Here is a 26855-nt window from a genome sequence, read left to right on the forward strand (position 1 = left end):
GAAAGGTCTTTGCAAACGCAAGCGCGCTGGCCTCGACGCTCTCTCCTTCTCTCTGATCCCCTTCGCGCCTCAGTGCCAATCTCTCCTCCTACACCTCAGACCTCAGATGCTTCCTAGCTGGGAGATTTTGGACAAGTCATTCGGTCTGCCTCAGTTTCTTCTGTAAGATGGGAGCAATAATCACATCCACCTTCCAAGGTTGTCGTGAGGACAAAATGAGATAATATCTGTAAAGCTCTTAGCGCGAGGCCTGCGCAGGGGAGGTGCTTAATAAATGCCAGGTTCCTTCTTTCCCTCCTTTTGGTGGATTGTACCTACCGAACGTCAGAAAAAGAAACCTGTCGGAAGACCTAAACCTCAAACAAGGACTGTTAAATCCTCTGCAAACAGAAGGGGAAGGAGAAAGCTCTCTAGTCTCTGAGCCAGATTTCCAATATCAGCCGAAGTTGACATTTCTGCCAATTACGGCCTCCTCGGTGACCATACTCTGCAGCTGTCTGGTTGACTAGGGAACAAGGCCTACGTTTGGAAGAAATAGCCCTCTAAAAACATGTGCTCCAAATCAGACCAACTAGGGAAATCCCGTTGCCAGGGGGTGTTTGGGATGGGAGGCGCAGGGGAAGGAACTTACTCGTGGCACCGAGGCGGCGGGTATCTCGTGCGATATAATTCGCAAAGATGATCGATCGCATACTGGTCTTGCCAGACCCGCTCTTACCCATCAATAGCACCTGTTTCAAAACGAAAGAAAACAAAGCGGTCACTTAAAGCAACTTACAAAGGCACGCGTCCCCGTTTCCCTCCCAACGGACATTTTATTGAAACGACGGCCGTAACCGGGAGCCAGACACGCTGGCGGACGAGGGGCACCGGCGCAGGGAACCTTCGACCAGAAGGCGTGCTCTAGGCCAAGGGGGACCCCTGGAATTCTGGGAGATGGCTACCTTCCTGTCTTTGTCCTTTTCCCATACCACATTGTGATAGTAGTTCATTTCTTGGAGTCTTAACGTACATGGGGCATTGTACGAAGGACTACAGGGAAAACAGTCACTGAAAGACAAAACTGGGAAACTCATATTCACAGTTGAATGCAAGGGGCTCGAGATAAAAGGAGGGAATTGAGACACCGGGGCAGAGGTTCCCTCTTTAGTCCCAGCCTACTCCACCCTTCTCCGACTCCCTATCCCTAGGGAGCTTCATGAGTGTCTCACCCTCTCACTTGTGTCTAGTTAGATTCTGATAAAGCTGGGATATCAGGACCGAGGGCAGGCTCCGGAAACAAAATGCAAACAAGTTGCAACTATCAGAAGCCTTCTTGAAGCTGTGTAAAATCTGTAGTAGAGGCACGAGCTTCTGGATTAACCAGGTGGCGCCGTGTGTGCTTCCTGACTCAGTGATTCCACTGGCCACAGGGAAGAGGGCAGTTGTTTAAGAGAGACAGAAAACAGAGACAGAGATGCAGAGAGTGAGAAAGAGCAAGAGCTAGGGCGTGACAGAAAAGAGACAGACTCAGAGACAGAGAGACTCAGACAATGAGACAGACAGACTCAGAGAGTGAAACAGTCAGAGTGAGACTGTGTGATACAGAAAAGAGACAGTGAGACAGATACAGAGAATGAGACAGAGACAGTGAGAGACACAGAGTGAGACAGAAACAGTGAGACAGAGAGACAAAGTCAGAGAGTGACAGAGTGAGACAAAAAGAGAGAATCGGAGAGTGAAACAGAGAAGAGACAGTGAGACAGAGAGACAAAGTCAGAATGAAAGACAGTGAGACAGAGTAAGACCGAGAGAGAACCAGAGAGAGAGACAAAAAGTGAGTCAGAGTGAAACAGAGACAGTAACACAGAGAGTGAGACCAAGAGAGAACCAGAGAGAGATAAAAAGAGAAAGAGTCAGTGAGACAGAGCCAGCGAGACAGAGTGAGACCAAGAGAGAACCAGAGAGACAAAAAGAGAGTCAGAGTGAGACAGAGACAGTAACACAGAGAGTGAGACCAAGAGAGAACCAGAGAGAGATAAAAAGAGAAAGAGTCAGTGAGTGAGACAGAGACAGCGAGACAGAGTGAGACCAAGAGAACCAGAGAGACAAAAAGAGAGAGTCAGAGAGTGAGACAGAGACAGAGTGAGACCGAGAGAGAACCAGAGAGACAAAAAGAGAGTCAGAGTGAGACAGAGACAGTAACACAGAGAGTGAGACCAAGAGAGAACCAGAGAGAGATAAAAAGAGAAAGAGTCAGTGAGTGAGACAGAGACAGCGAGACAGAGTGAGACCAAGAGAGAACCAGAGAGACAAAAAGAGAGAGTCAGAGAGTGAGACAGAGACAGAGTGAGACCGAGAGAGAACCAGAGAGACAAAAAGAGAGTCAGAGTGAGACAGAGACAGTAACACAGAGAGTGAGACCAAGAGAGAACCAGAGAGAGATAAAAAGAGAAAGAGTCAGTGAGTGAGACAGAGACAGCGAGACAGAGTGAGACCAAGAGAGAACCAGAGAGACAAAAAGAGAGAGTCAGAGAGTGAGACAGAGACAGAGTGAGACCGAGAGAGAACCAGAGAGACAAAAAGAGAGTCAGAGTGAGACAGAGACAGTAACACAGAGAGTGAGACCAAGAGAGAACCAGAGAGACAAAAAGAGAGAGTCAGAGAGTGAGATAGAGACAGAGTAAGACCGAGAGAGAACCAGAGAGAGAGAAAAAGAGAGTCAGCAAGTGAGACAGAGACAGTGAGACAGAGTGAGACCAAGAGAACCAGAGACAAAAAGAAAGAGAGAGTGAGATAGAGATGAAACAGAGACAGTGAGACAGAGACAGAGAGTGAGACAAAGAGTCACAGAGTGAGGCAGAGAAGAGTGAGACAAAAAGAGAAGGTCAGAGAGACAGAAAAGCAGTAAGACAGAGAATGAGACAGACAGTCCCAGAGTAAGACAGTCAGAGAGTGATACAGAGACAGTGAGACAGAGTCAGAGTGAGATAAAGTAAGACAGACACAGAGAATGAGACAGAGAGCCAGAGCCAGAGAGAGACAGAGACAGAAAGACTGTAAGGCAGAGAGTGAAACAAAAAGAGAAAGAGATAGAGGAAGAGAGACAGAGACAGAGAGGGAGGAGGGAGAAAGAGACAGAGAGATAGAGAGAGAAGAGGGAGGGAGAGAGGAATCAGAGAGAGAGAGAAACAGAGAGACAGAGACAGAGGAGGGAGGGAAAGAAGGAATGAGAGTGAGAGAGAGAGAGAGAGAGAGAGAGAAAAGGAGAGACAGAAAAAGAGAGGAGAGACAGAGACAGAGACAGAATGAAACTGAGAGACAGAGAGACCAAGAGAGAACCAGAGTGAAACACTGAGATAGAGACAGAGAGTGAGATGGAGAAAGAGAGTCAGTGAGACAGTCACAGAGTGAAGCAGAGAGACGGTCACAGAATTAGACAGAGAAAGACCGTGAGACAGAGAGTCACAGAGTGAGACAGTGAGACAGACTCAGAGAGATACAGAGACAGTGGAGACAAATACAAAGTTAACTGATACCCAAAGAAACCGTTGCCCTCTCTGCCTTGTGCTAAGATAAAATGCCTGGAGCTTGGTCGCCACCTGCGGTTGTTAAAAACATCAGTGAAGCCCGGCTTATGCAACAGAGGGGAGATACAAGGTCCCTCTTTAGGCAGAGGGAGAAAAAGGATGCTGAAGCTCTTGGAGGTTAGCATCTGTTCTTTCCCCCGGCCTTGCCCGTGGTCGCCAGCCAAGACCAGCTGTGACCAGCGCCTTAGTCGACACACTTCCTGGTTTTGCTGACTTGTTTTTTTCCCTTTTCCTTTTTTAATTCTTTATAACACGGTGTGATTCTCTGGCCAGGAGAAGGGGAGTGACGGAGTTGGAAAGGAAGGTGATATAACATCAAAAGCTACCAGGAATTTTTTTTTTTTTTTTTTGGATATGATAGTACAGAAATCCATTTGATTTGTAAGAAGTCAGGCAGGTGACCAACTTAAGGCCACCATCGTCCACGCTATTCTACATAGCTTCTCTGTATTCTCAACTGGCTTTCTCCGAGTCACTAACACACAAGAATAAAAGTGATCAAGTTCAAGGGGGAAGGATTGGAACACGTGCAAAAGCCAGGAGCGAGCCAGCCCCAGTTTCAGATCAGAGCCCAGTATAATCACTAGAGCTTCCTGGGCCGTGGCCGGCCTTCGGAGACAAGCGAGCTCCCTGGTACTAAAGAGACGCCACTTGAGTGAAGGTATATGTCCACAAGGAGATAATTTATGCCCCCACTTTACAAAATTCAGGTGGAAACCAGTCCTGGGGAGGAGACGAGAGAGGCTGGCCTCCAAGCTCCCTGCACCCAGGACAGTGCCCTTGTACATATAGGACAGTTTACCACTCCTAGGACAAAGAGTCCCATCACTTCCTCAATCTGGGACTCAGTTCCCCAATCTGCACAACTGGGGAGTGGGATGCTAAAATCCTACCCACAGACAAATCCACAATTTTGTGGCCTTGCTTCTAACAAGGGATTAGAAATACGACATTCAATCTCCAGAGGCAGAAGGCAGACTTTCTGGTGGTAAAAACTGCAAGAGGAACGCTAAAAATGGCATGGGACAGTCAGCAGATACATCCATCTGGTAAAACTGACTGTCCCTCCAAGAGAAGCAGGCCCTCTCTGAGGAGCAGGAGGGGGAGAGGCCTAGGACACCACTGTGGGATTTTTTTCTTTCCCAAACCACAAATAATCATTGTCTGTGAAAGATAAGGCTCTGTACATTCCCTCCCCCACAAGAGTAAGATCAACAAGTTTTTCCCACTGGGAAGATAACGAAAGCGCTGTTTGATTTGGAAATCCCGTGAGCCTCCTTCCTTCCTCTCGGATCTCCAGGACCCAGAATCCAGCCCGGCCGGCCGGCGCAGCGCGCCTGCGCCAGAACGACCTGCAGGGGGTTGCCGATGCAGCTGCGGCTGCCCCTCCTTGGCCGGCTCGGACAAAGGCACCTGCCCGGATCCTGTCCACCTTCTCCCTGGGAGGTAAGAACCAAACCGGCCACACCGGCCACACAGGGGCTTTGCTTAGCTCTGCGGGGGTTCTCCTTTTCTTGGGGGGGGGGGGGGGGAGAGAGGATGAGATGGAGGAAAAGTAAACAACTGATGCCAGGAAACAAATCGAGTTTTTAAAAACCCCTTCCCCCCCCCCCCCAAGGGCCTTCTCCCCCCAAGGGCCTTCTCCCTAATATTAGAGGACTCTAGTGGACAACCGAGACCACATCCAATCGCATTTCCTTCCAAGTAAAGCCCACTGTGAACTCGGCCACGACTACCGTTTATTCCACATGCATCGATCCCGTTGCAATAGGAATTTAAAACAAGCCGATCCCCCGGACCCTCTGTTAAATATGTATATAATAAGCGAGGCAGGCTTGTCTTAGCCGGGATACAAAGACTCAAATGCCGCAGTCTCTGTTTTCAAGGAGTTACATTCTACTGGGATAGAAAGTATTCACAGATAAGTAAACACAAAGTATTTTCTGGCTAGGGAGAATTTTAACAAGTTGCGAGTTGGGCCAGGGGGGAGGGAGAGAATCGGGAAAGACCTCCCAGAGGAGGCTGTACTTGGACCGGTCCCAAAGGGGAGGTGTAAGGAAACCAAGAGGCAGGCTATTGGCCAGGGAAGTCAGAAGGTCACGGTTAGTGCAGGAGGGAGAGATCAGACTAGAAAGTCCAGTCGGAGCCGGACGGGGAAGGACGTGGAGGAAGCGGGGGCACGATCGGGCCCGGAATGCCGCGAGCCCTCCACCCAGAAACCCGGCCTGCATGCAGAGTGGCTCTTGGCTGGTCTCGGGACGCTTACCTTTTTCTTCATGGCTGTGATCGGCATCACCCACCTGTAGATTGCAAAAGAAAGAGTATCCATGATCCCACGATAACTAACGATAGCACTTTGAATTCATGCAAAATGGTGCCGGGGCCTAAGAGCTAGCGTGTGCGGTTCTGTTGGCTCCAACTCAATCCTCTTTTTATCTCCCCCCAGAAGACAGGGCCCCGCTCTCCGGCCACCACGATGCTCATCCCGAACAGACGTGGGGACCTAGACAATCTGCTGCTGGACTCGGCGCCTGGAAGACTCGGATTCAAATCCTGCTCCTGTGACTACCGGCTATTTGATTGTGGGTAAGTCATTGAACCTCTCTTCCTAATCTTCCCAACCCCAGGAGGGTTAGAGGAGATGATATAAGAAAAGCGTTTTGTAAACAAGCCTTAATGCGGCACATAGATGTGAAATGTTTCTATACAATGGGGGGGGGGGGGGGGGGAGGAAGAAAGGACACAAGGCCGGTAATTCTAGCAGTTTGAGAAATTTAGTTCCTCCAGGAAGCTGCCTGAGGCATCAAGGGGCTGAGTGTCCCGAAGGCCTCTAGGGGCAGGCCTCCAGGGGCAGGGGGCCGGGGGCAGGGGGCCAGGGGCAGGCCTTCCAACCCAGATCTCCCTAACTCCAAGGCCAGTAGGCCATGCTGCCTCCCTACAACACCCTGGCATGGATCCGTTTTCACTTCATGACAAAAAGAAGCTCTAGGGCCCTCCACAGCGCGCTTTCCCATCATCCTGGAAGCCTGAGCCAAGGAGCCTGATTTGTAATCAAGTGAAATTGATTCCATGCCTGAAGTGTAAACCTGCCTTTCCCCCCTGGCCCCCCTCCCTGGCCCCCGCCCTCGCCCCCGCCCCCCTGCGGCCTTGGAACAGGGGAAGAGGGAGGCTGCCGGCTCAGCCGCGAGCAGGGATACATTGTATCCAGAATTGATACAGTTTCCCAGCGCTGACAGCCTGCTTCCTTCCGCGGAGCTCCGTTACCTGTGCCAGCCGAGGGTTTCTCCAGTGCCCAGTAATAACCACTGAGCTCGGGCTCCCTAGCAGGCCCGATCCGCTGGCTCGGCACGGCACGGGCTCCGGGCCCCGGGCCGCGACCTGTTCCTGGCCCCGCCCTGGCTCGGCCTCCCCGCCCCGGCGCCAGCCCATCCGCCCGCCAGCCCCGGACCCCTTCCCATCCCCTTACGCAGACCCTGTGGCCCCCAGCAGGTAGGCCGGAGCTCCCCAACGGCCGAAGTCGCGGCCCCATCCTCCGGAGGCCGGCCCGATGGGAGGGAGTGGAGGACAAGGGCAGCAGGGAAAGGGGTCGGGGTCAGGGCAATGGCCGGCCGGGCCGGGGTGGGATACGGAGGTGGCGGGGGGGCAACTTCTCCCGTCGGGCCCACCCCGGCCACTCCCGGGTAAGTCGGCCAGGGGACAGGATCCACCGCACCGCACGGCAGTGGCCGGGCTGGTGATGGCCGGGGCCCGAGCCGGGGCCCGAGCCGGGGCCGGAGCCGGGGCCGGGGCCGGGGCCGAGGCCAGGACCGGAGCCAGGGCCGGTGCCCGGGCCGAGGCCGGGGCAGGGGGCGGCTTTGGGGGAGAGCTGTTGGGAGAGCGGTGACGGGCGGGGACCGGAAGCAGGGCCTCGCCTCACTACCGCTCGGAGGGCCGCAGCGCCCGCGTCTGCCGGGGCTCCCCCCCGGGACGGTGGCCGCGCGCCCTAACCCACACCACGGCTCCCAGCTGGGGAGGAGCGTGGCCAACGGCCCGGCACCGGGGCCGGCCGGCCGGCGGCAGCCGGGTCCGGACGGCGGGGCCCCCGGCCCCGTCCTGACCGGCCCCGGAACACCGTCCATGGTGTGCATGGGGGGAGAGTGTCGCCGTCGGCTTCGCTCTCCCCGTCGCCGACACAGTCGCCGCCTCCGCCTCCTCCTTCTTCTCCGCCTCCTCCTCCTCCACCCGATCCGCCTCCTCCTCCTCCTCCTCCTCCGCCGCCGCCGCCGCCGCCGCCGCCCTGCCCTCCCCTTCCGGGCAACAGGCCGCCGCTTTCCCGTCGTGCCCGTCCCCGTCCCCCGCCCCCCCCCGCGCCCTTTGCCCCCCCCGCCGGTGCCGGGGCCTATCCCCCTGCCGTCCCCGCCTCCCCGCCGCCCTCATCGGCGCTCGCTCGGGGCCGCCTGTTTTAGGGTGCGGCGGTCCCCTTTTCCCCCCCCCCATTTGGGTGGCGGCGGCGGCGCCCGGCAACCGGGCTGCACGCGTCCTCCCGCCCTCTGCTCTCTCTGCGCTGCTGCCCGGCTTCCGCCGCTGCCGGCTTCGCCTCCCCGGACTATCACCTCTCCCTGTCTCGCCGCTGCTAAGCCCTAGCCGGGTCCCGCCCCACCCCGACCCGGGCGCGCCGCGTGTTGTCCCGCGCGCGGCGCCGGCGGCAACTGCTGCTGCGCCCTTTTTCCGGCCGGCCGCGCTGCTCTGCGTCCCGACGCCCCGCCCTTTCTCCACCCCTTCGTTCGGCCTACCGCCCGGGCCCTGGGATTACCGCGAGCGGCCGCCATGCCTGCCATGGCCGCCGCCGCCACCGCCCGTCGGGACTGCCGCCTGCTGGCCCCGCCCGATGGCTCGCCCGCTGCCTCCCGCCCGGCGGCGGCGGCGACGGCAGCTCGGCTCGGCTCGCGCGGGCGCGGCCCCGGCCCGGGGAGGTGCGCGATGCACCTGCCTCGGCCCCCTTCTGGCGCTTCGATGCGCAAGCCTTGGCACCGGGTGACCTTTGTCTTTCGGGCCAGGAACGTGCCAGGGCCCGGCGTGTCTCTCCCCACCCCCCCCACCCCCCTCAGCCAGCCACCCAGCCCATCAGCAGCACCCCCTGCGCGCCTGGCCGCTGGGGACCCGGACTGCGGCGGGCGGGCGGCTGGCGGCGGGCGGGCGGGCCGCCTGGCAGCCCCGCCCGCAGGCGGGTGAGAAGAGGGAGGCGCCGCTCGGCGCCCCCAGCCGGGCACGCCGCCGCCGCCTCCAGATCCGGGGCTCTCTGCGCTAGACCCGAGCTGGCTGCCAAGCGGGCCACCTGCCCTCCAACTTCTCCTCCCCCCCCCCCCCAGTGACGACCAAAGCACAAGCAGGCACACTCCCCAGATGGCACCATGAGACACACTGAGAGGCTGCAGGGGACCCGGGGGTGGGGGGCGTGGGGGTGGGGGGCTGTGCCCCGGCCCAGGCCGCCTCCCCGCCGGGAGCTGTCCAGCCCCGGAGCGTTCCCCTAGCCTCGCCATCCTGTGAGGGCTGGGGCTTGGGTTGGACAGTTCCCCGGGCCCTTTCCTAAGCCGGGAGGGGCGGGCTGCGTGGGGAAAGCACGCCCAGGGGCCTGGGAAACCACCCTTTCAGCCTCCCACACAGGAAGAAACCCATCATGGAGGTTAAATCCCAAGGTCATTTGGAGGAAGGGGGGGCCTGGCTGGGGCTGGCCCAATCGGGTGGCGACGAACTCCCTTGCAAATTCCCTTCCTTGTTCCCCCATTTAAACACACCCTTAGGTGGGTTAATCAAAGTGATTCAGGGGGCCCAGAGATCCTGCCATCCTTGCCCGGGGGGGGGGGTCTTTGCACTCTTCTGCCACAGATGGCCCAGAACCTCCCCCCCTCCCATTTCTCCAAAAAGACTCATGGTCGCTGGCAAATTAAGGATCTTTTTCCCCCTCAGAAAAGGGGCCCATAATCCATCCTCGGTTGTGGCGGGCAATGGCCCCTACCACAATAAATGTCTTCTACTTCCCATGGTTCTTTGCTTGTATCTCGAGCAGGATGCTTACCATATGTAGCCACTTGACTATTATGTCTCACTCTCTGGTAGCACAGGCAAGCACCAAGTGTAGGCCAGATTTCCCAGCATTCCCAGCCTATAATCCTATACAGATGCTCGTGAACCTCAATTTCCTCATTTGCAAAATGAATCGGATGCTACCTCTAAAGTCATTTCCTTTGCCAAGGCTACGCTCCCTGAAGAAAGTCTCATTTGCACCTTGTCTTCCACCCCAATCCCATTTCGTCGCTTTACTTCCATGTGGGAAGGAGCCTGGGTTCTCGAAGGACCTGGTTTATCAGTGAAACTCAAGGTCCTAGGTACCACTAAGCTGGAAAGGTTTTAAATGAGGCCCGAAGTCCCGAAGCCCCGTTGACTCTTAAAGGGCCCACGAGAGGCAGCCCCCGTTCAGTTCACAAAGCACCCACACTGACAGGAATCACCTTGATGACCCCCCCGGGGCCCCCGGCCAGGAAACCAAAAAAAAAAATTTTTAAGGAAATTCAAAAATTTTAAAAAATTTGGGAACAAAGGAAAAAGAAGGGGGGGGGGAAACCCAGGGGGCTAAAATTTGGGGAAAAACCCAGGGTGGGGGAAGTTTTGGCCAAACAAAGGGGGAAGGAAAGGGGGTAGGCCCCCCCAAAAAAAGAAAAGGGAGAAAAGGAAAAAGACCCCGGAAAGGTGGGAGGGGATGTGGAGCGGGGGTGGGAAAAGGGGGGGGCCCAGGGGCCCGGGGGGGGCCCCAAGGCGGTTTTAAAAACTTCTCAATTTTTAAAACCCAAAAAAAAAAACCCCCATTTTTTGGGTTTTAAATTTTTTTGGGGGGCCCCCCCTTTTAAAAAAAAACCCCAGCCCTTTAAAAAGTCAGGGGCCCGGTGGGAAAAAGGGCCCAGGTAAATTGGGCGGTCAATATTGGGAAACTTTTGGGGGAAAGGGGGGCCCATCTTTCCATAGGGATTGGGGCCCCCCCTGGGGCTTTTTGGGACCGGGAAGGGGGGAAGGGGGGAGGGGGGGGGGGGGCCGGGGGGAAATTGCGGCCTTTTTGGTTTGCTCTTTTTTTTTTTTTTTTTATTATTTTTTTATTTCCTTTCCTTTTTGGTGTTCCCCCCCTTTCCCCAACCCTTTTTTTGTCCCCCCCCTTTTTTGTTCCCCCGCCCTTTTTTTCTCCCCCTTCCCCCCCTCTTTTCCCCCCAGGGTTTTCCTTTTTTGCTCCCTCCTCCTTCGCCCTCCTTTTTTTCCCTTTCCCCTTCTTCTTTTGTTCCTTTAATTCACCCCTTTTTTTTTTTTCCCCCCCTTTTTTTCTTAATTTTTTTTGTTTTTTTTTTTTTTTTTTTTTCAACCCCCTTTTTCCTCTTTATTCCTTCCCTCCCCTCCCTTTTTTTCCCCCCCCTTTTTTTTTTCTCTTTTTTCCCCCCCCTTCCTTCTTTTTTTTCCCCCCCTCCCCTTTCCCCCCTTTTTTTTTCCCTTTCCCCCTCCTTTCCTTTTTTCTGGGTTTAAATTGGGTTTTTCCCCCCTTTTTTTTCCCCAAAGGGTTTCCCTTTCCCCATTTCCCTCCCCCCTTTTTAAAATTTTTTTTTTCCCCCCTTCATTTTCTCCCTTTTAAAAAAAAATCCCCCTATCCCTTTTTTTTTTTTATTTTTCCCCCCCTCTTTCCAAAAATTTTTCTTCCCCTTTTTTTTCCCCCTTTCCCTTCCCCCTTTTTTTCTTTTTTTCTTTTTTTTTTCTTTCCCTTCATTTCCCTTTAAAAAAAATTTTCTTCCCAAAATTTTATCCCTTCCCCCAAAAACCCCCTTTCCCCCTTTCTTTTTTTTTTAAAAAATTTTTCCCAATTTAAAAAAACCCCCTTTTCCCCCTTCCCCTTTCCCTTTTTCCCCCCTTTTTTTTTCCCTTTTTGTTTTTTTTTTTTTCCCCCCCTTCCCCTTTTATTTTTTTATTTTTTCCTTCCTTTCCCTTTTTTTTTTTTTTTTTTTTTCCCCAAATTTTTTTCCTTTATTTTTAAAAGCCTTTTTTTTTAAAAAAAAAAAACCCCCTTTTCCCCCCCTTTTTCCCCTTTTTAAAATTCCCCCCCCTCCCCTTTTTTCCCCCCCCTTTTTTTTCCTTTTTCCCCCCCCTTTTTCCTTATTTTTTCCCCCACCTTAAAAATTTTTCCCAAACCCCCTTTTCCCCCTTTCCCTTCCCTTTTCCCCCCTTTTTCCCCCTTCCCCCTTTTTTTTTTTCCCTTTATTTCCCCCCCCCCCTTCATCCCTTTTTATCCCCACCTCGGAGGTGACAGGGAGAGGAAGCTTGACTTTGCCCGACACGGTGCTTGCTTCCTCAGCAGAACCAGAATGATCCGGGGACCCCGTGGGCTGCCCCAGGACAGCCCTTCTGGGGTCTGATGTTGTATTATTATGTTAGAGAAATGATATGTCTACGGGGGTCTCTCTTCCTCTTCTCCCACTGAAAGCAAGACTTGGGAGATTAGCAACAAGCCCAACTGGGTCTGAAGGGGTTGGAAGCCTTGGGGGAGTCAAATACCCACCCAGGTTCTTAAGGGGGCTCAGTTTGGGAATACGAGGAGGAGGGGGAGAGGGGAAGGAGAAGGAGAAGGAAGGTGATTTGGGTTCTAGAAGAAGCGGAAGAGTATTCCATTGTGTACACAAGTGAGCATCTCCCCCTGTCCCCCAAAGCCATCCATCTTCACCTCAATAGAGTCTGTGGTGGGGAAACTCTCCTAATTCTAGAAAACAATGGGGGGGGGGGTCTGGCCCTGGGCAACTAAAAGGAACCAGGGTGAAAAGAAATGGCCTCAGTAACAGGAAGTCCCTGCCCGGGAGGCTCCCCAAGCCTCAATGCACCCACAGACAACGAGAGGCCTTGAGGATTTTTTCCCTCGGTAGCCAAGACTTCCAATGACAAAACAAGGTTTGTTTCAGCAGAGAGGGGTTTCTGGCCTTGGATGGGCTGAAACAAGGGGGCACTGTGGGGAGAGCTGCGTGGGGAGCCCCTGCTGGAGGAAGCCGGTCAGAGCCCATGGAACCAGAAGCGCCCCTTGGGGGGGCGGGGTCCTGAGAGCAAAAAACCTCGAGAAGCAGAGAGAAGATGCTCAGTGGGATGAGCCCCCGGCCTCCTGCCAATCAATTGCTGCCACGCCTGTGGCCAAGCTGGGGCCAAGCCTGCCGATTTCACCTTTGCAATAAACATCTCTCGGATCTGTCCCCTTCTCTGCACTGCCCCCCCCCCCCCCCCCCCCCCCCCCCCCCCCCCCCCCCCCCCCCCGGCTGTCCACCCCTCCCCCACACAAAAGGGTCTCCTATCCTACACTCAGCTCTCAGTGAGCTTTCCAAGCACAGGGTGGAGCATGTGTCTCACCCCTCTCCCCACTCACTAAATTCTAGTGACTCCCTATTGCCTCCGGGAGCAAATACAAAATGCCCCTTTGAGCCATCAAAGCGTCCTCCTCCCTCTCCCCTCCTCTTCCCTTTCTTACTCCCTTATCCACTGACAAAGGCCTCCTGGCTGGTCCCCAGACAAGACACTCCATCCCTGGCTCTAGACGTCCCTCGTGGCTGGGATCCATTCCCCTCGCCAACCACTGAGCTCCCCGGCTTTCCAACCAAAAAACCACCTTCTCTAGGAAGCCTGCCTTGACCTCCTAACTCCAGTGCCTCTTCTCTGCTGAATATTGCCAGTCTGGCCTGCTTAGAGCTTGTTTACACTTTGTTTCTACGTCGTTCCCCAGCACTAGGGCGAGAACATGGTCTGCCCTCTGCCTTTCATCTCCTAGGATTAAGCCCGGAACCCTCATATTCAGGATTGTGGGGGATCCTGAGGATTTACACAGACCATAAAACGTGTTTCCCTCTCCCTCCCCAACTCCTGGTGCTTCCATTTCTGTAACAAAATGGACGGCACCCAAGGAACATGCTCTATCAGGATGCAGCAAATACTGTCCCCTTGAGTATTAGGAGCTCCAAAACCGGGAGGCCCGCTGGGCAACGGCAAGAGGCCCACCTGGGCCAAGACAGCCTTGCTCCTCCTTCCCCCCCAGCTCTGATTTGATCCCATCTGTATTATGTCCAGGACGTCACATGGGTGAGGACGCTGACAAATCAGACACATGGCGTCTCAGAGCAGAGAAGGCCACGGAGGCCGGGGAAAGCGAGCTGCCCTGAAGTGGCTGAGGGACCGCACGGTCACTGGCACGAGGGATCCCCTTGTTTCGCTTGGCTCCAGTGGGAGCCCAGCAAGGGAGGGAAGGAGCAAAAGCTCCCCAAATGGCGAGGGTGTGGGGGCTCGACGCAGCTTGAGACTGGGCGGGGGCCCTTGTGAGCCTCCCGGGGCCGCTCCGTTTAGCAAGGGCAGAGCACTCTAGAAGCACTGGGGGGAGATCGAAGGCTTCAACAAGACATGGTGGCAGAGGCCGTGGAGCTCCCAATCCCCTCCCCGGGGGAGGGGGGTAGGATATATACATAAATAACTATGGCAGATAATACATTCTGACTGCATGAGACAGCTGCAAAGCAAGGTCAGGGGGAGCCGGCTTGTCACGGACTGGGCCGTAAGAGAAGGTTTCCTAAAGGAGGCGACATCTGAGCCAGGTCTGAGAGGATGGGTAGGATTTCAGAAGGCAGAGATGGGGGTGGGGGAGGCCAGCTCAGGGGTAGAGGCCGACAAGAGCAAAGACCAGGAGCCAGGACAATGCTGGACATGGATGGAGCCTGGAAAGAGCAGCACATGTGGAGGCCGGCAGCGCGAGAGAAGGCGGGAAAATCGGGACAGGACCAAATGGGGGAGGGCCTTAAATGCCGGGATGAGGCCTTTCCACTTCTAGGGTGAAACCGCAGCAGGGTTCTGAGCAGACTGTGCCACTCTCTGGGCCTTGACTCTGTCTCCTATAATGGGAGCGCCCCCTCACCCGCTACCTGCACTGGGGATCCCACTCCCTCTCCTCTCCTCCAGCACACTGCCCCATCAGCTCCTCTGGCATGTACTTCACTCTTTCCCTGTCTCCTGGCTGCTTCCTACCATCCCCAGCCCAGGTCTCCCCATCCTCAAAAACCCCTCCCGTGATGGGAAGTGGGTCTCCCCTGCCCTGGCAGAGGCTGCCTGCCACTGGGTACCCACTCGCTCTCCTCCCACTCTCTTTGGCCCCTCAAGACCCGGCCTCCAACCTCCTCGCTCCCCAACCAGAGCTCCTGCCGGCTCCCCCCGGGGCTTCTCGTCGCCAATGCCAACGGCCTTCACTCAGACCCCGTGCTCCCTGACCTCTGTGCAGCCCTGGACACTGGGGCTCACTCTTTCCTCTTTGATCTTCTCTCTAGGTTTTTGGGACAGAGACCTTTCTCTGTCTGTCTCCTTTTCTCTGTCTCTGCCTTTCTGTCTTTATCTCTCTCTTTGCCTCTGTCTCTTCTCTCTGTATAAATCTGATCCAGTCTGTCTCGCTCAGCCTTTCTCTGTCGTTGTCTGTCTTTGGTTTCATCCCTTTTATATCTAACTCCTTTCTTTTTTCTTCTTTCTGTTTCTGGTGTTTCCCTTGTTCCCTTTTTTGCTTTCTCTGTCGCTCTTTGTTTGTCCCCCTCTTCCCTCTCTTATCTAACCCTCTCTTTTGTTCCCTTTTCTGTTCATCTATCTGTGCATTTCTCTGTCTTTATTTCTGTCTCTCTCTGTGTCTCCCCTTTCTTGGTCTCTCTGTGTGTCTCTGTCTCTCTCTTTCTCTGCCTCTGTCTCCTTTTCTATCTTTCTCTGTCTCCCTTTCTATTTCCCTTTCTCTGTCTCTAGCTCTATCTCTGTCTCTGTGTCTGTCTGTCCCTTTCTTTGTCTCCCTGTTTCCTTTTCACTCTGTCTCCCTTTCTCTGTCTCTGTCCCTGTCTCTGTCTGCCTTTCTCTGTCTATCTCTGTTTGTCTGTCTCTCTTGTCTCCCTTTCTCTGTCTCTCTGTCCCTTCTTCTATCTCTGTTTTTCTGTCTCCTTCCCCTTTCTTGCTTTTTTCTTGTTTTCTTTTCTGATTCATTTTTTTTCCTTTCTTTTCTTGTCCTTCTTGTTCTTTGTCTCTTCTCCCTTTTTTTCCTTTTCTGTCTCTCTCTTATCTCTGTTCTTGTTCGTGTTCTTCCCTTTTCTTTGTCTCTCTGTTTCCTTTTCACTCTTTGTCTCCCTTTCTCTGTCTCTCTGTCTCTGTTTCTTTCTCTGTCTTTAACTCTTTCTTTATCTTTGTCTCCCTCAGTCCCTCTCTGTATTTAACTCCTCCTCTCTCTGTCTCCCTTTCTCTGTCCCTCTGTGTGTCTGTCTCTCTCTCTTTCTGTCTTTCAGTGCCCTTCTCTGTCTCTCTCTCTGTCTCCCTCTGTCCCTCTCTATATCTAACTCTCTCTCTCGCTCTCTTTCTCTCCCTTTCTCTGTCTCTCTGTTCCTCTGTGTGTATCTGTCTCTGTCTCCCTTTCTCTGTCTTTCACTGCCCTTCTCTGTCTTTCTCTTAGTCTCTGTCTCCCTCTGTCCCTTTCTGTATCTAACTCTGGCTCTCGCTCTCTCTCCCTTTCTCTGACCCTCTGTCTTAGTCTGCCTTTCTCTGTTTTTATCTCTCTACCTCTAGCTCTCTGTGCCTGTCTCCCTTTTTCTTTCTCTGTCTGCACTTCTCTATCTTCATCTCTCTCTGTCTCCCTCTGTCCCTCTCTGTATCTAACTCCCTCTCGCTGCCTCCCTTTCTCTGTCTTTCTGTCTCTGTGTCTCCATCTCAGTCTGTGTGTCTGTCTCTGCCTCTGTTTCTGTCTCTCTCCATGTCCGTCTCTGTCTGTGTCTGTCTCTGTGTCTATCTCTATCTCTCTCCTCTTCCCTACTTCCCCCCACGTTCTACTCCCTCTCTGACTGTTCCTTTCCTGTCTCTTTGCTAGATCCTCCTCCACGCCGTGCCTTCTAACCGCAGGGACCCCCCCCCCGTTTTGTCCCGGACCCTCTTCCCTTCTCCCTCTAGACTGTCTGTCTCAGGGATCTCAGCCCTCATCCCTATGACGATGACCCCCAGATCTGCTCATCTCTGCTCACCCGCCCACTGGCCATCTCAAAAACCTGAGGTTAGAGGTCAGACGATCCCCATACCCCCGACGGCTCTCACTACCCTCTCCTCCGCTTCCAGCCCCCCCCCCCCACTCACCCAGACTCCCAATTTCTATTTCATTCTCAAATCTTCAGTCTGTCTCTCCCCCCCCCGTCCCAATTCGTGGGCAGGTCCCGTTGGCCGGGCCTTTATAACACAGGTCTTCCTGCCCCCTGACAGTGCCAGCCCCCCAGCATAGGCGCTCCTCACTCCCACTTAAACTACCGAAGTAGCTGCTGGGGGGCACAAACGGGTGGAGGGAGACCAGGGCACAGCGCACACAGGTGGCGTCTAGCGTCTTCTCGGTCTAGTCCATCCTTCACTCAGCCGCCAAGGGGATCTTTGCAGCGCTCTGCACCTTTTTCCCAGCTGCCCCGCCTGCCCGAGCTGCTGCCTCTGTTTCCCTCTGCCTCATAGCTTCCTTCGGGTCTCTGTGAAAATGTCACCTTCCCCACAAAGCCTTTCCAAATCAAGCCACCTTGTGATCAGGCCCCTTCTCAGTCTCGGGCTATCCCCAATCTCGTGTGGGTGACCTGCCCCTGGCTGTCTGTGTGCTCTTTCCCATTAGGCTGGGGCGCCCTGTGTGCAGGAACTGACACATTCACTAATACTCCAAGCTCGTGAGCTCCGTGCTTCCTTTCCAAGGACCAGCAGCCCTTAGAACCTTAGACGTCCTCCAAAAGTTGCTGGGGCTGAAAAACCCTCGTTGCTTTATAGCAGCCCATAATAAGAGCTCTTATTTACCTAGCATTTCACAAAGGTCATCTCATTTGACCCTCACAACAAGTTTAAGAGAAAGCTTCTTCTACAGGCTCCGTCTTACAGATGAAGAAAGCGACGCAAGCAACAACCAAATGATCTTCACCGAGGTCACACCGTCAGGAAGTTTCCGAAGCTGGATTTGAACTCGGATCTTCCCGGTGTCACGCCAGAATCCCTAGCTGCCTCTGGTTGAGAAGCCAGCCTCCAGAACAAAGCCAAACAGATCCCGGGGGATGGACCCCTTCCACAGCTAGTGCTGCCGGCCCTCCCACTGCCTCCCTCCTGAGGCAGCTCCATCTGACAGACGAGAAAATCCAAGAAGCCTCCTTGGCCCGAGACCCTCCCGACGGCCCCCCACCTCAGGCAGCCGAGGACACCGGACTTACCTGAAGGGCGCCATTGGCAGGGGCCTCCTCTTCACCATGGCCCCCCCTGAAGAGACGATCCTAAGCCTCTCCATCCTTTCCACCAACCAGTTGAAGGGGATGCACCTGAAAGAGACGCCAGCATTAATGATGCTCCACGGGAGTGTTCCCAGTGGCCCCCCGGAAGCCCTGCCATCTAGCCCAGGGATCCTTCACCTTTTTATTGTCGTGGAGCCCTTTGGTAGTCTATGGAAGCCTAGGACCCCCTTCCTCTCTCACAATAAGCTTTTTCAATGCATCAAGTAAAATGCACAGGATTACAAGGCAAACATATTCTATTAAAAAAAAAAAAAAGTTATCCAATTTTTTTCCAGATCCCAGCTTAAGAAATCCTGGTCTGGGCCCAACTTTCCACCCTACTTCTCAAGCATTCATCCCGGCCCCTTCCCAGTCCCTGTCATCCTCTTCTTACTGTGACCTCCAGAAGCTCCACTTTACTCTGGAAGAGTTTTTCAAAGTTTGACCAAATTTCCTAGGTGGCCACTACAGACAAAGCATCGCATTACATGTTTTGGGACAGACAGAAGAATAATAAGAAAACATGGCCTCTTCCCGGCAAGGAGTTTAGAGTCTTAAGGAAAATAAGGAATTATGCAAGTAATTATAAGTAAATAGAAGTAATTATAAGTATTCTAAATATACAAATATAAGTAATTAGAAGTAGATAGAAGTAATTATAAATATATAAATATAAGTACTTATAAGTAGATAGAAATAATTACAAGTATTAGAAATATAAGTAATTATAAGTAGATAGAAGTAATTATAAATATATAAATATAAGTAATTATAAGTAGATAGAAATAATTACAAGTATTAGAAATATAAGTAATTATAAGTAGATAGAGGTAATTACAAGTATTAGAAATATACAAATAGAAGTATAAGTAGATAGAAGTAATTATAAGTATTCTAAATATACAAATATAAGTAATTATAAGTAGACAGAAGTAATTATAAATATATAAATAGAAGTAATTATAAGTAGATAGAAGTAATTACAAGTATTATAAAATATAAATATGAGTAATTATAAGTAGAAAGAAGTAATTATAAGTAGATAGAATTAATTATAAGTATTATAAATATATAAATATAAGTAATTATAAATAGACAGAAGTAATTATAAATCTATAAATAGAAGTAATTATAAATATTATAAATATATAAATAGAAGTAATTATAAGTAGATAGAAGTAATTACAAGTATTATAAATATATAAATAGAAGTAGTTATAAATAGAAGTAGATAGAAGTTATTAGAAATATATGAATATCATAAGTAATTATAAGTAAACAAATAGATAAGTAGAATTCAAATAGAACCCAAAATGGTAGAAAGGACTTCTTTTGGTCTGGTGAAGATCGTGCTTCCAGCTTCGAGAACATGGGAAGCAGTGAACTGCGTCCTATGTTTGGCCAGGGCAGGGTCAGATCAGCAGGAGCTAAAGCAGGCAACGTAAGGGGGACAGCAAACTGTCCAGTGTGAAGGGTATTACTGGAGGAGCAGAAGTTGGTCTTGGCAAAGGACCATGGGTACCGTTCCTAATACTCCAATACTTTCAGGGCTTTGGTGGACTCCGTTGAGAAAGTAGCCCAGAAAGATTTCCTTTAGCTCTTCGTAACCCAAGAGCAGGCAAATGGAGAGAAGGGGCCATCGGTTTGAATACCAGGCTTAGCAAAAGCAACGCTGTACCCCAGATAAAGAAACACTTAGGGAGGCCAGCAGCCCGGCTTAGCTGGAAGCGATGGCAGCTCAAGATCAGCTGAAGAAGGGCCTGCTCAAAGAGGCCACTTTCCTCCAAGCAAAATAATTGTGCGGGATTTCCAGAAGAGGCAGAACTAGACCAACTCTGGATATCGGGCACTAGGAGGTGCAGAGCGAGTCACAGATCACCTAAGGCCCCGCCAATCTTCAATGCAACTGCATCTTAATGATTCCTTCTGAAAATGGAGGTGCAGGCGGACACCCACAGATAAAAAGCAGCCTGTCTAAGCACAGAGCATCTCAGAGGAGACGCAAGCTGAAATGGACAGATGCGGGACCTACATCCTTAGGTCTAGGAGACAGTGAAAGCTGGTGGGCTAAAGTAGTTTCCCATCGCATAGCTTTCCAGTTTGTGAAGAAATCCCACTCTCCATAGTTGGTGCTCTGGGATTTCTTCAAATCTGGGCGACTGTTCATCAGTTCTTCATCTAGGCCGGCTTCTCTAGTCTTTACTCCTGATCGCGTCTTCTATTTTTAATCGTAGTCTCAAACGGTTTTACTTTGAAAGCCGCTTATGACTAGGCTTCCGCCATTCTGGGTTTGAAGAGCTATTCTGTTCCCTGAAATTCTCGGCCTTTCGCTTCTCCACGTAAATTTTGTTTTTATTTTATCTAGTAAAATCTCGGTGCTTTCTTTAACATAGCACTAAATCCGTAGATTAACTGAGGTAGTTTCATCACTTTTTCATCTATGGGTACTGCCTAGCCATGCACAATGGACGCTCCCTTCCGTTTTGGAAAGATTGTTTTGTAACTGTATTTATATAAGTCCCAGATATGTTACACGTTTTGTAGTTATATCGTATGGAATTTGTTTTTCTATCTTTTCCTCATAGTTTTTGTTAGTAACATGAATGTTAAATATATCTTACTTAATATACATTTTAAAATGTTGATGATTTTGGCCCCTCCCCATTTTCCTAGTTTCCTCATACTTTACTTCCCTTCCATACACTCTACCACTTGGCCATACTAGCGTACTTGCTGTTCCCCACACTACTCCATCTCCTGACTTCAGGCCTTTGTCTCAGCTGTCCCCTATACCTGGAATGTTGTCCCTCCTTATCTCCTCCTCTTAAATCTCCCGGCTTTCTACTCCTAGTACTAGTACCTACTTTTTGAAATTGCGTGCTATCTACACTATATATGTCCATGGTGTACTTCTCCCCCCCCCCCCCAATTAAAATGTGAGCTCCTTGAGGACAGAATCCCCAGAGCTCAGCACAGTGCCTGGCCCATAGTTAGCACTTCATAAATGTTTATTGACTGATTAACCTGTAATTCAGACGCTCTCCTCCACTGGAGGAGGCTGCCCTTGATTGGAGGACCCGCCCTCCATCTTCTGCCTTTCTCCAGAAGGTCCCTCATCCTTTATCACCCTCTCTAGCACCGGCTGCTGCTTCCCTTATGCCGGTGAGACTCTGGGCCGGGAGAGGAAGGTAGCATCTCCCACCTTCCTCGTGGCCATCACCACTTGGCATACTCCTATTCTGAGGTTCACCCCCTCTCTTCCTATTAGTCTGATCAGCTGCTCCAGGGCCTCGGACACCACCTCCAGGTTGCCAACTCTCCTTTCTCTAATTACTTCTAGCTCGCTGACTCACAGTCCCCCCCTCCACTAGCCCACCTCCGCCCTCCTGCTCTGTCCCCTTTCAAGCACCCAGGCCTCCCAGCTGATCCTCCCTCCTCCATATCTCCTCTGTCTCGGGAGTGGTCAACTCTTAGGCCTGCTTCCAGCTTGAGAATCTCTTCACCAGTCCTGATGGATCAGGCCATCCTCGGCAACGAGATCAACTAGATCATTTCTGGTGGAGCAGTAATGAACTGAACTAGCTATACCCAGGGGAAGAACTCTGGGAGATGACTGAAGGCCATTGCATTGAATTCCCAGTCCCTGTATTTATGCACACCTGCATCTTTGATTTCCTTCACAGGCTAATTGTGCGGTGATTCGGAGTCTGATTCTTTTTGTACAGCAGGGTAGTGTTTTGGTCATGTATACTTATTGTGTATCTGGGTTGTATTTTAATATGTTTAACATCTACTGGTCATCCTGCCATTTAGGGGAGGGGGTGGGGGGGGGGGTAAGAGGTGAAAAATTGGAACAAGAGGTTTGGCAATTGTTAATGCTGTGAGGTTACCCATGTATATATCCTGTAAATTAAAGGCTATTAAAAAAAAAAAAAAAAAGAGAATCTCTTCACCTGCAAAATCCTGAACTCTGCAATTGCCCCTTCTTAGAATGTCCTGTCACCATCTCAGATTCCTCCTGAATCTGCCCTGTCTTCACCTCAGCCTTTGGTTCCCCCATCCCTTCCTGTTCTCCCACTCACTTTCTTCCTCCTTCGATACTTGTGAGCCTACAGGTAACCAGTTAAAGTAGATACTGTCTCCTTCCCCCAGAATCCTTTGCCCCCTTATCCTTCGGTTACTAAAACCCTGCTAATCCCCAAGCCCAGGCCAACCCTCAGTGACCCTGACACACACACAATCGTCCTATGTGCTCCTCCTGAACCACCAAATGTTGCTAGAGGATGTTAAACAACCATGTCCTACTTTGGGCAGAAGCTTGAAAGACTACAGAAGCTTGAAAGACTACAGATATGAAAGCCCACCCCATCTTCCCCCCAGAGAGCAAGGTTCTAGAGGAGGGCCAGAGAATAGGACCCAAGATGCAGGTCAAGGGATGAGGTTTGGCAGTGGGGAGCTAAAAATATCTTTCCTTTTCTTTTTCTTTTTTTGGCTGAGGAAATTGGGTTTGGACTTGCTCAGGGTCACACAGCCAGGAAGTGTTAAGGGTCTGAGGCCAGCTTTGAACTCAGGTCCTCCTGACTTCAGGGCTGGTGCTCTACCCACTGCGCCACCTGGCTACCCCCATTTCTTTCTTTTTTAAAGAAAGGTTTTATTGATTTTTTACGTTGCTGTCACTTTCCAATAACTGCCTCCTTCCCAACAGCCGTGCAATTGAAGGAGTTCAAGAAAATAGCTGCCTCAGTGAATACCGAGAGCAAGGAGATAGGCTTCATGACATCTCGGAGCTGGAGTCGGAGGTCACATTAGATGTCCTCCACCTCCGCCTCCCATCTCTGGAGTCAAGACTGGTCACTGACTGCACTGACCTAGGTTCCAGTGTTTGATGATACCTCTTTCTCTGAGACTTAGGGAGGAAAGTAAGAGAGAATGGGGAGACGTTGCTGAGAATCGTCAGGCAGGACATGGGGGAAGGGGCTGGAGAACCTGAGGAGGGAGGAGATTGTTCCGAGCAGGCATTGTGGGTAAGAGGAGGGGGACAATGGGAAGCCTGGCAGAAGGCTCCCCAAGAAGCAAGCAGAATTGAGCTGGGCTGATACGTCAACTTCCCCCTGAGCATCCTTACCTGGCCAGCCAGCTGACGGAATGGAAAGATTTCAGGTACTCCTTTTTTCCTGAGATGTGTGGTAGCCAGGACAGGTAATTACCATACGGGTGATTGCGTAGCAGGTGGATTTTCAAGAAGGAAACTGAAAGAAAGAATAAAAACAAAGATAGGCCGAAGGCCCCCTGAGTGAGGCCAGCGGAGGCCACGACCCCCTGCTGCCGAGAGCCGAGAGGGCGAGGGCTCTGCTGTTCCCCACTCCCCCAGACACCGGAAGGGTTTGATGGCAAGGCCAGAGCCATGGCGGACTTGAGAATGGCGGATATGCTTCCACATCATCGGAGCCCCGGGATCTAGGATCTCGGCATCTAGGAGTCCATTCTGAGATCATCAAAATTTTCAATTTTGTAGTCAATAGTGATCTCTAGTTCTTCTTTGGTCATAAATTCCTTCCTCTTCCACAGGTCTGAGAGGTAAACTATCCTATGCTCTTCCAATTTATTTATAATCTCATTCTTTATGCCTAGGTCATGAACCCATTTTGACCTTCTCTTGGTGTACGGTGTTAAGTGTGGGTCCATGCCTAGTTTCTGCCATACTAATTTCCAATTTTCCCAGCAATTTTTGTCAAATAATGCATTCTTATCCCCAAAACTGGGGTCTTTGGGTTTGTCAAACACTAGATAATTAAAGTTATTGGCTGTTTTGTCCTTTGAACCTAACCTATTAGGAGTCCATTCTGGATTTCAGCTGAGAAAGATCACCCAGGGCAGATTTGACTTCCTGGAGAGGCAAAATTCCTGCTCTGCTACACAAAGTCCCTCCAGACTGTCGCTAGCCGGCCATTGCGGACTTCCCTCGGCTAGTCAGGGGCTGCTGGCACTGTGGGGTAGGTTCGGGCTGGACTGGCAACCATTTGGCCCCTGGGGGAAGTTGGGAAGAGCCTAGGTGGCTGTGGCTGGCTTGAACCACCCCAGGGGGTGTGCTGCTGCCTCTGAATTTCTTAGCTAGTACCCGCTTTTACTCATTAAACTGTTCAGCTTTTGATTACAACAGCACAAGGGACTCGTTATTAGATGACTTCAAAAAGGAGTTACCGGGCTGCCAACAAGCAGGGCCAAGACCCCAACCAGAGAATCTGAAAACTAAGAGTAAAAAGTTCTAAACCAGCCCCCCCCCCCCCGACCTGGAAGGGGCTCCTCCCACTGAAGGAGGCAATTCCCCTGGACCCAAAGAGAGCTTTTTGAAGGCTTCCTTCTTAGCACTCACTTTGCAAAACTCCTCAAGCTGGCATTCAAAGCCTCCCCCAAAACATGGCGCCCCCTCCATGTGATCTCATATCCTCCCTTCCCCGCCTCAAACACCTTGGTCCATCCCAACTTCATTCTCATCCTTTGCCCAAGCTATTCCTTTGTGCTTCCAACTCCTCCCCCTTCCTCCTCCTTTTCCCCATTCCCTCTCTTTAGAAATGCTCCCTGTCCTTCAAGGTGTAGCTCCAATGAGATCGCCCCAAAGTTTCTCCTCGAAGAGTTGGAGGGGAAACGTTGTACTTTCCCATCTTTCCGATCAAAACCAGTCATTACATAATTATATTTGTTAGACAGCTTCATGTTGGGCCCTTCTGTTAGACTGTAGGCTCCACGAGGGCAGGCCATAGGCTTTATTTGTCTTTGTCTTATCCCTAGTGCCCCGTACGGTGCTTGACATATTCTGACTTCAACCACTTTGTAAAGAACGGATGGACGGACAGACGGACGGACAGATGGATGGACGATGTGCTATACCCAAGGTAATGGTTCACAAAGTGTGCTTCCACTAAGGGCTCCCTCAGAGCCTTTCTGGGAGTCTACAAGGTCAAAACGCTTCACAATAATACTAAGACTCTATAATTTCCAATATAATAAATATGGACAAATATAAGCCACATAAACAAAAGCTCTGGGGGAAGGGGAAGAAGCAGTCCTTAATAATTTCTTAAGAGTATAAAGGGACCTAGAGATGGAACAGTTCCAGAGCTGCACCCTGAGGGAGGCTTAACTTAGAACTCTCTGTTGTGACAACAAACAGCAGAGATAATACGCCCCCTCCCCATCTTGGGCCAGGCTCCTCCTATAATGAGAATAGCAATGCATTTTCTCCCAGGCAGCTTTTCCATAGAAGGTGAAGCATGATGGGAGTGCACAATTTAGCCAAGCACCTGTTGGCCAACTGTGTCCAGCTTAAATGACAAGGCCAAGGGAGTTTCCCGGTCAAGCTGCAGCCATCCAATCTCGGCCCCCTTCCCCCACCACGACATTCCTGCCCCTCCTCCACTCTTTCTGCCCTTTCAGATTCAGACTCCTTTACAATTTACACAGCTTTTCCCTAACCACCACCCTGGGTAGCCCAAGCAAGATTAACCCCATTTTACAGATGAGGAAAAGAGACTAAGAGCAAAAAACTAGCTCTACGGGAACAGTGACAACCAATGTCCCCCTAAATGTTTGATTCCAGCAGACCCAGAAACATTTGTTCCCTCAGGGACCCTGAATTTAGCGAGTTGCCTCCAGTTGGCCAATTGGCAATTAACCTCTAACAATTAGCCATAGACTTTTTAATAATTGTTATTGGTGAGGAGACTCGTGGAGGCTTGGCTTTGAAGCCAGTTGTCACTCAGGTGTAAACTACAAGCTGTCAGGGCTTTAAATAAGCCCTTCCCAAACTCACTCCTTCTCAGTTGTATCTAAGCACCTCTTCCTCTTTGCAGCTCCACCACACACAACCCCACTCTCTGGCCTCCACACTTTTGTACAAGCCAGTCACTACAAGAAGCCTTTCCAACCTTTCCAGTTGTAACTTTTCCTCTCCCCTGCAAGAAGCCTTTCCAATAGGAACCTTTCCTCTCGCTCCCCCAAAAGCCTTTCCAGTTGGAACCTTTCCCTCCCCAGAAGCCTTTCCAGTAGGAACCTTTCCTCTCCTCCCAAAGCCTTTCCAGTAAGAACTATTCCTCTCCCCACCCAAGAAGCCTTTCCATTTCAAAATGTTCCTCTCCCCCCGAGAAGCCTTTCAAGTACAAACTTTCCCTCCCCTCCAGAAGTCTTTCGAATTGGAACTGTTCCTCTCCCCCCAGAAGCCTTTCCATTTTGAAATGTTCCTCTCCCCCCCAGAAGCCTTTCCAGTAGGAACCTTTCCTCTCCCGCCCAAGAAGCCTTTGCAGTAGGAACTTTCCCTCCCCTCCAGAAGTCTTTCGAGTTGGAACTTTTTCCTCCCCAGAAGCCTTTCCAGTAGGAACTTTTCCTCTCCCCTGCAAGAAGACTTTCCAATAGGAACCTTTCCTCCCCCCCCCCCCCAGAAGCTTTTCCAGTAGGAACTTTTCCTGCCCTCAGAAGTCTTTCGAGTCGGAAATTTTCCTCTCCCCAAGCCTTTCCAGTTGGAACTTTCCCTCCCCCCCAGAAATCTTTCCAGAAGGAACTTTCCCTCTCCCCCAAGAAGCCTTTCCAGTTGGAACTTTACCTCCCCCCAAGAAGTCTTTCCAGAAGGAACTTTCCCTCTTCCTGCAAAAGCCTTTCCATTTGGAACCTTTCCTCTCCCCCCCGAGAAGTCTTTCCAGTTGGAACTTTCCCTCCCCCCAGAAGCCTTTCCAATTGGAACTTTCCCTCCCCCCCAGAAGTCTTTCCAGTTGGAATTTTCCCTCCCCCCCAGAAGCCTTTCCAGTTAGAACTTTTCCCTCCCCCCCAGAAGCCTTTCCAGTAGGAACTTTCCCTCCCCCCCAGAAGTCATTCCAGAAGGAGACTTCTCACATTCCCCCAAAAGCCTTTCAGTTTTCAAGTCTGGTCCTCTCTCCCACCAAAGCCTTTCAGTCACGACTCTTTCCTCCTCCCCCAAGAA

The 26855-nt window shown here is 51.5% G+C and overlaps 1 protein-coding gene across 2 annotated transcripts in view; it reads right to left on the reverse strand.

Annotated features, from left to right (window-relative positions):
* Nucleotides 1-23131, reverse strand: part of LOC100916768 (ras-related GTP-binding protein A) — a 49722-nt gene extending 26591 nt beyond the window's left edge. The window contains exons 1-4 of one of the 2 annotated variants that reach the window (XM_031944622.1): nt 23010-23131; nt 17828-17932; nt 5836-5869; nt 632-731 (exon numbers count right to left, since the gene is read on the reverse strand). In XM_031944622.1, coding sequence (XP_031800482.1) covers nt 632-731; nt 5836-5869; nt 17828-17901 — 208 coding nt within the window. In that variant the 5' untranslated portion in view covers nt 17902-17932; nt 23010-23131. Of the gene's footprint in view, nt 1-631; nt 732-5835; nt 5870-7041; nt 7115-17827; nt 17933-23009 lie in introns of those variants that run through there. The other variant, XM_031944621.1, reaches the window with a different exon arrangement.
* Nucleotides 23132-26855: the final 3724 nt, after the last annotated feature.

Source organism: Sarcophilus harrisii, chromosome X, assembly GCF_902635505.1.
Source record: "Sarcophilus harrisii chromosome X, mSarHar1.11, whole genome shotgun sequence".
Lineage (NCBI taxonomy): Eukaryota > Metazoa > Chordata > Mammalia > Dasyuromorphia > Dasyuridae > Sarcophilus > Sarcophilus harrisii.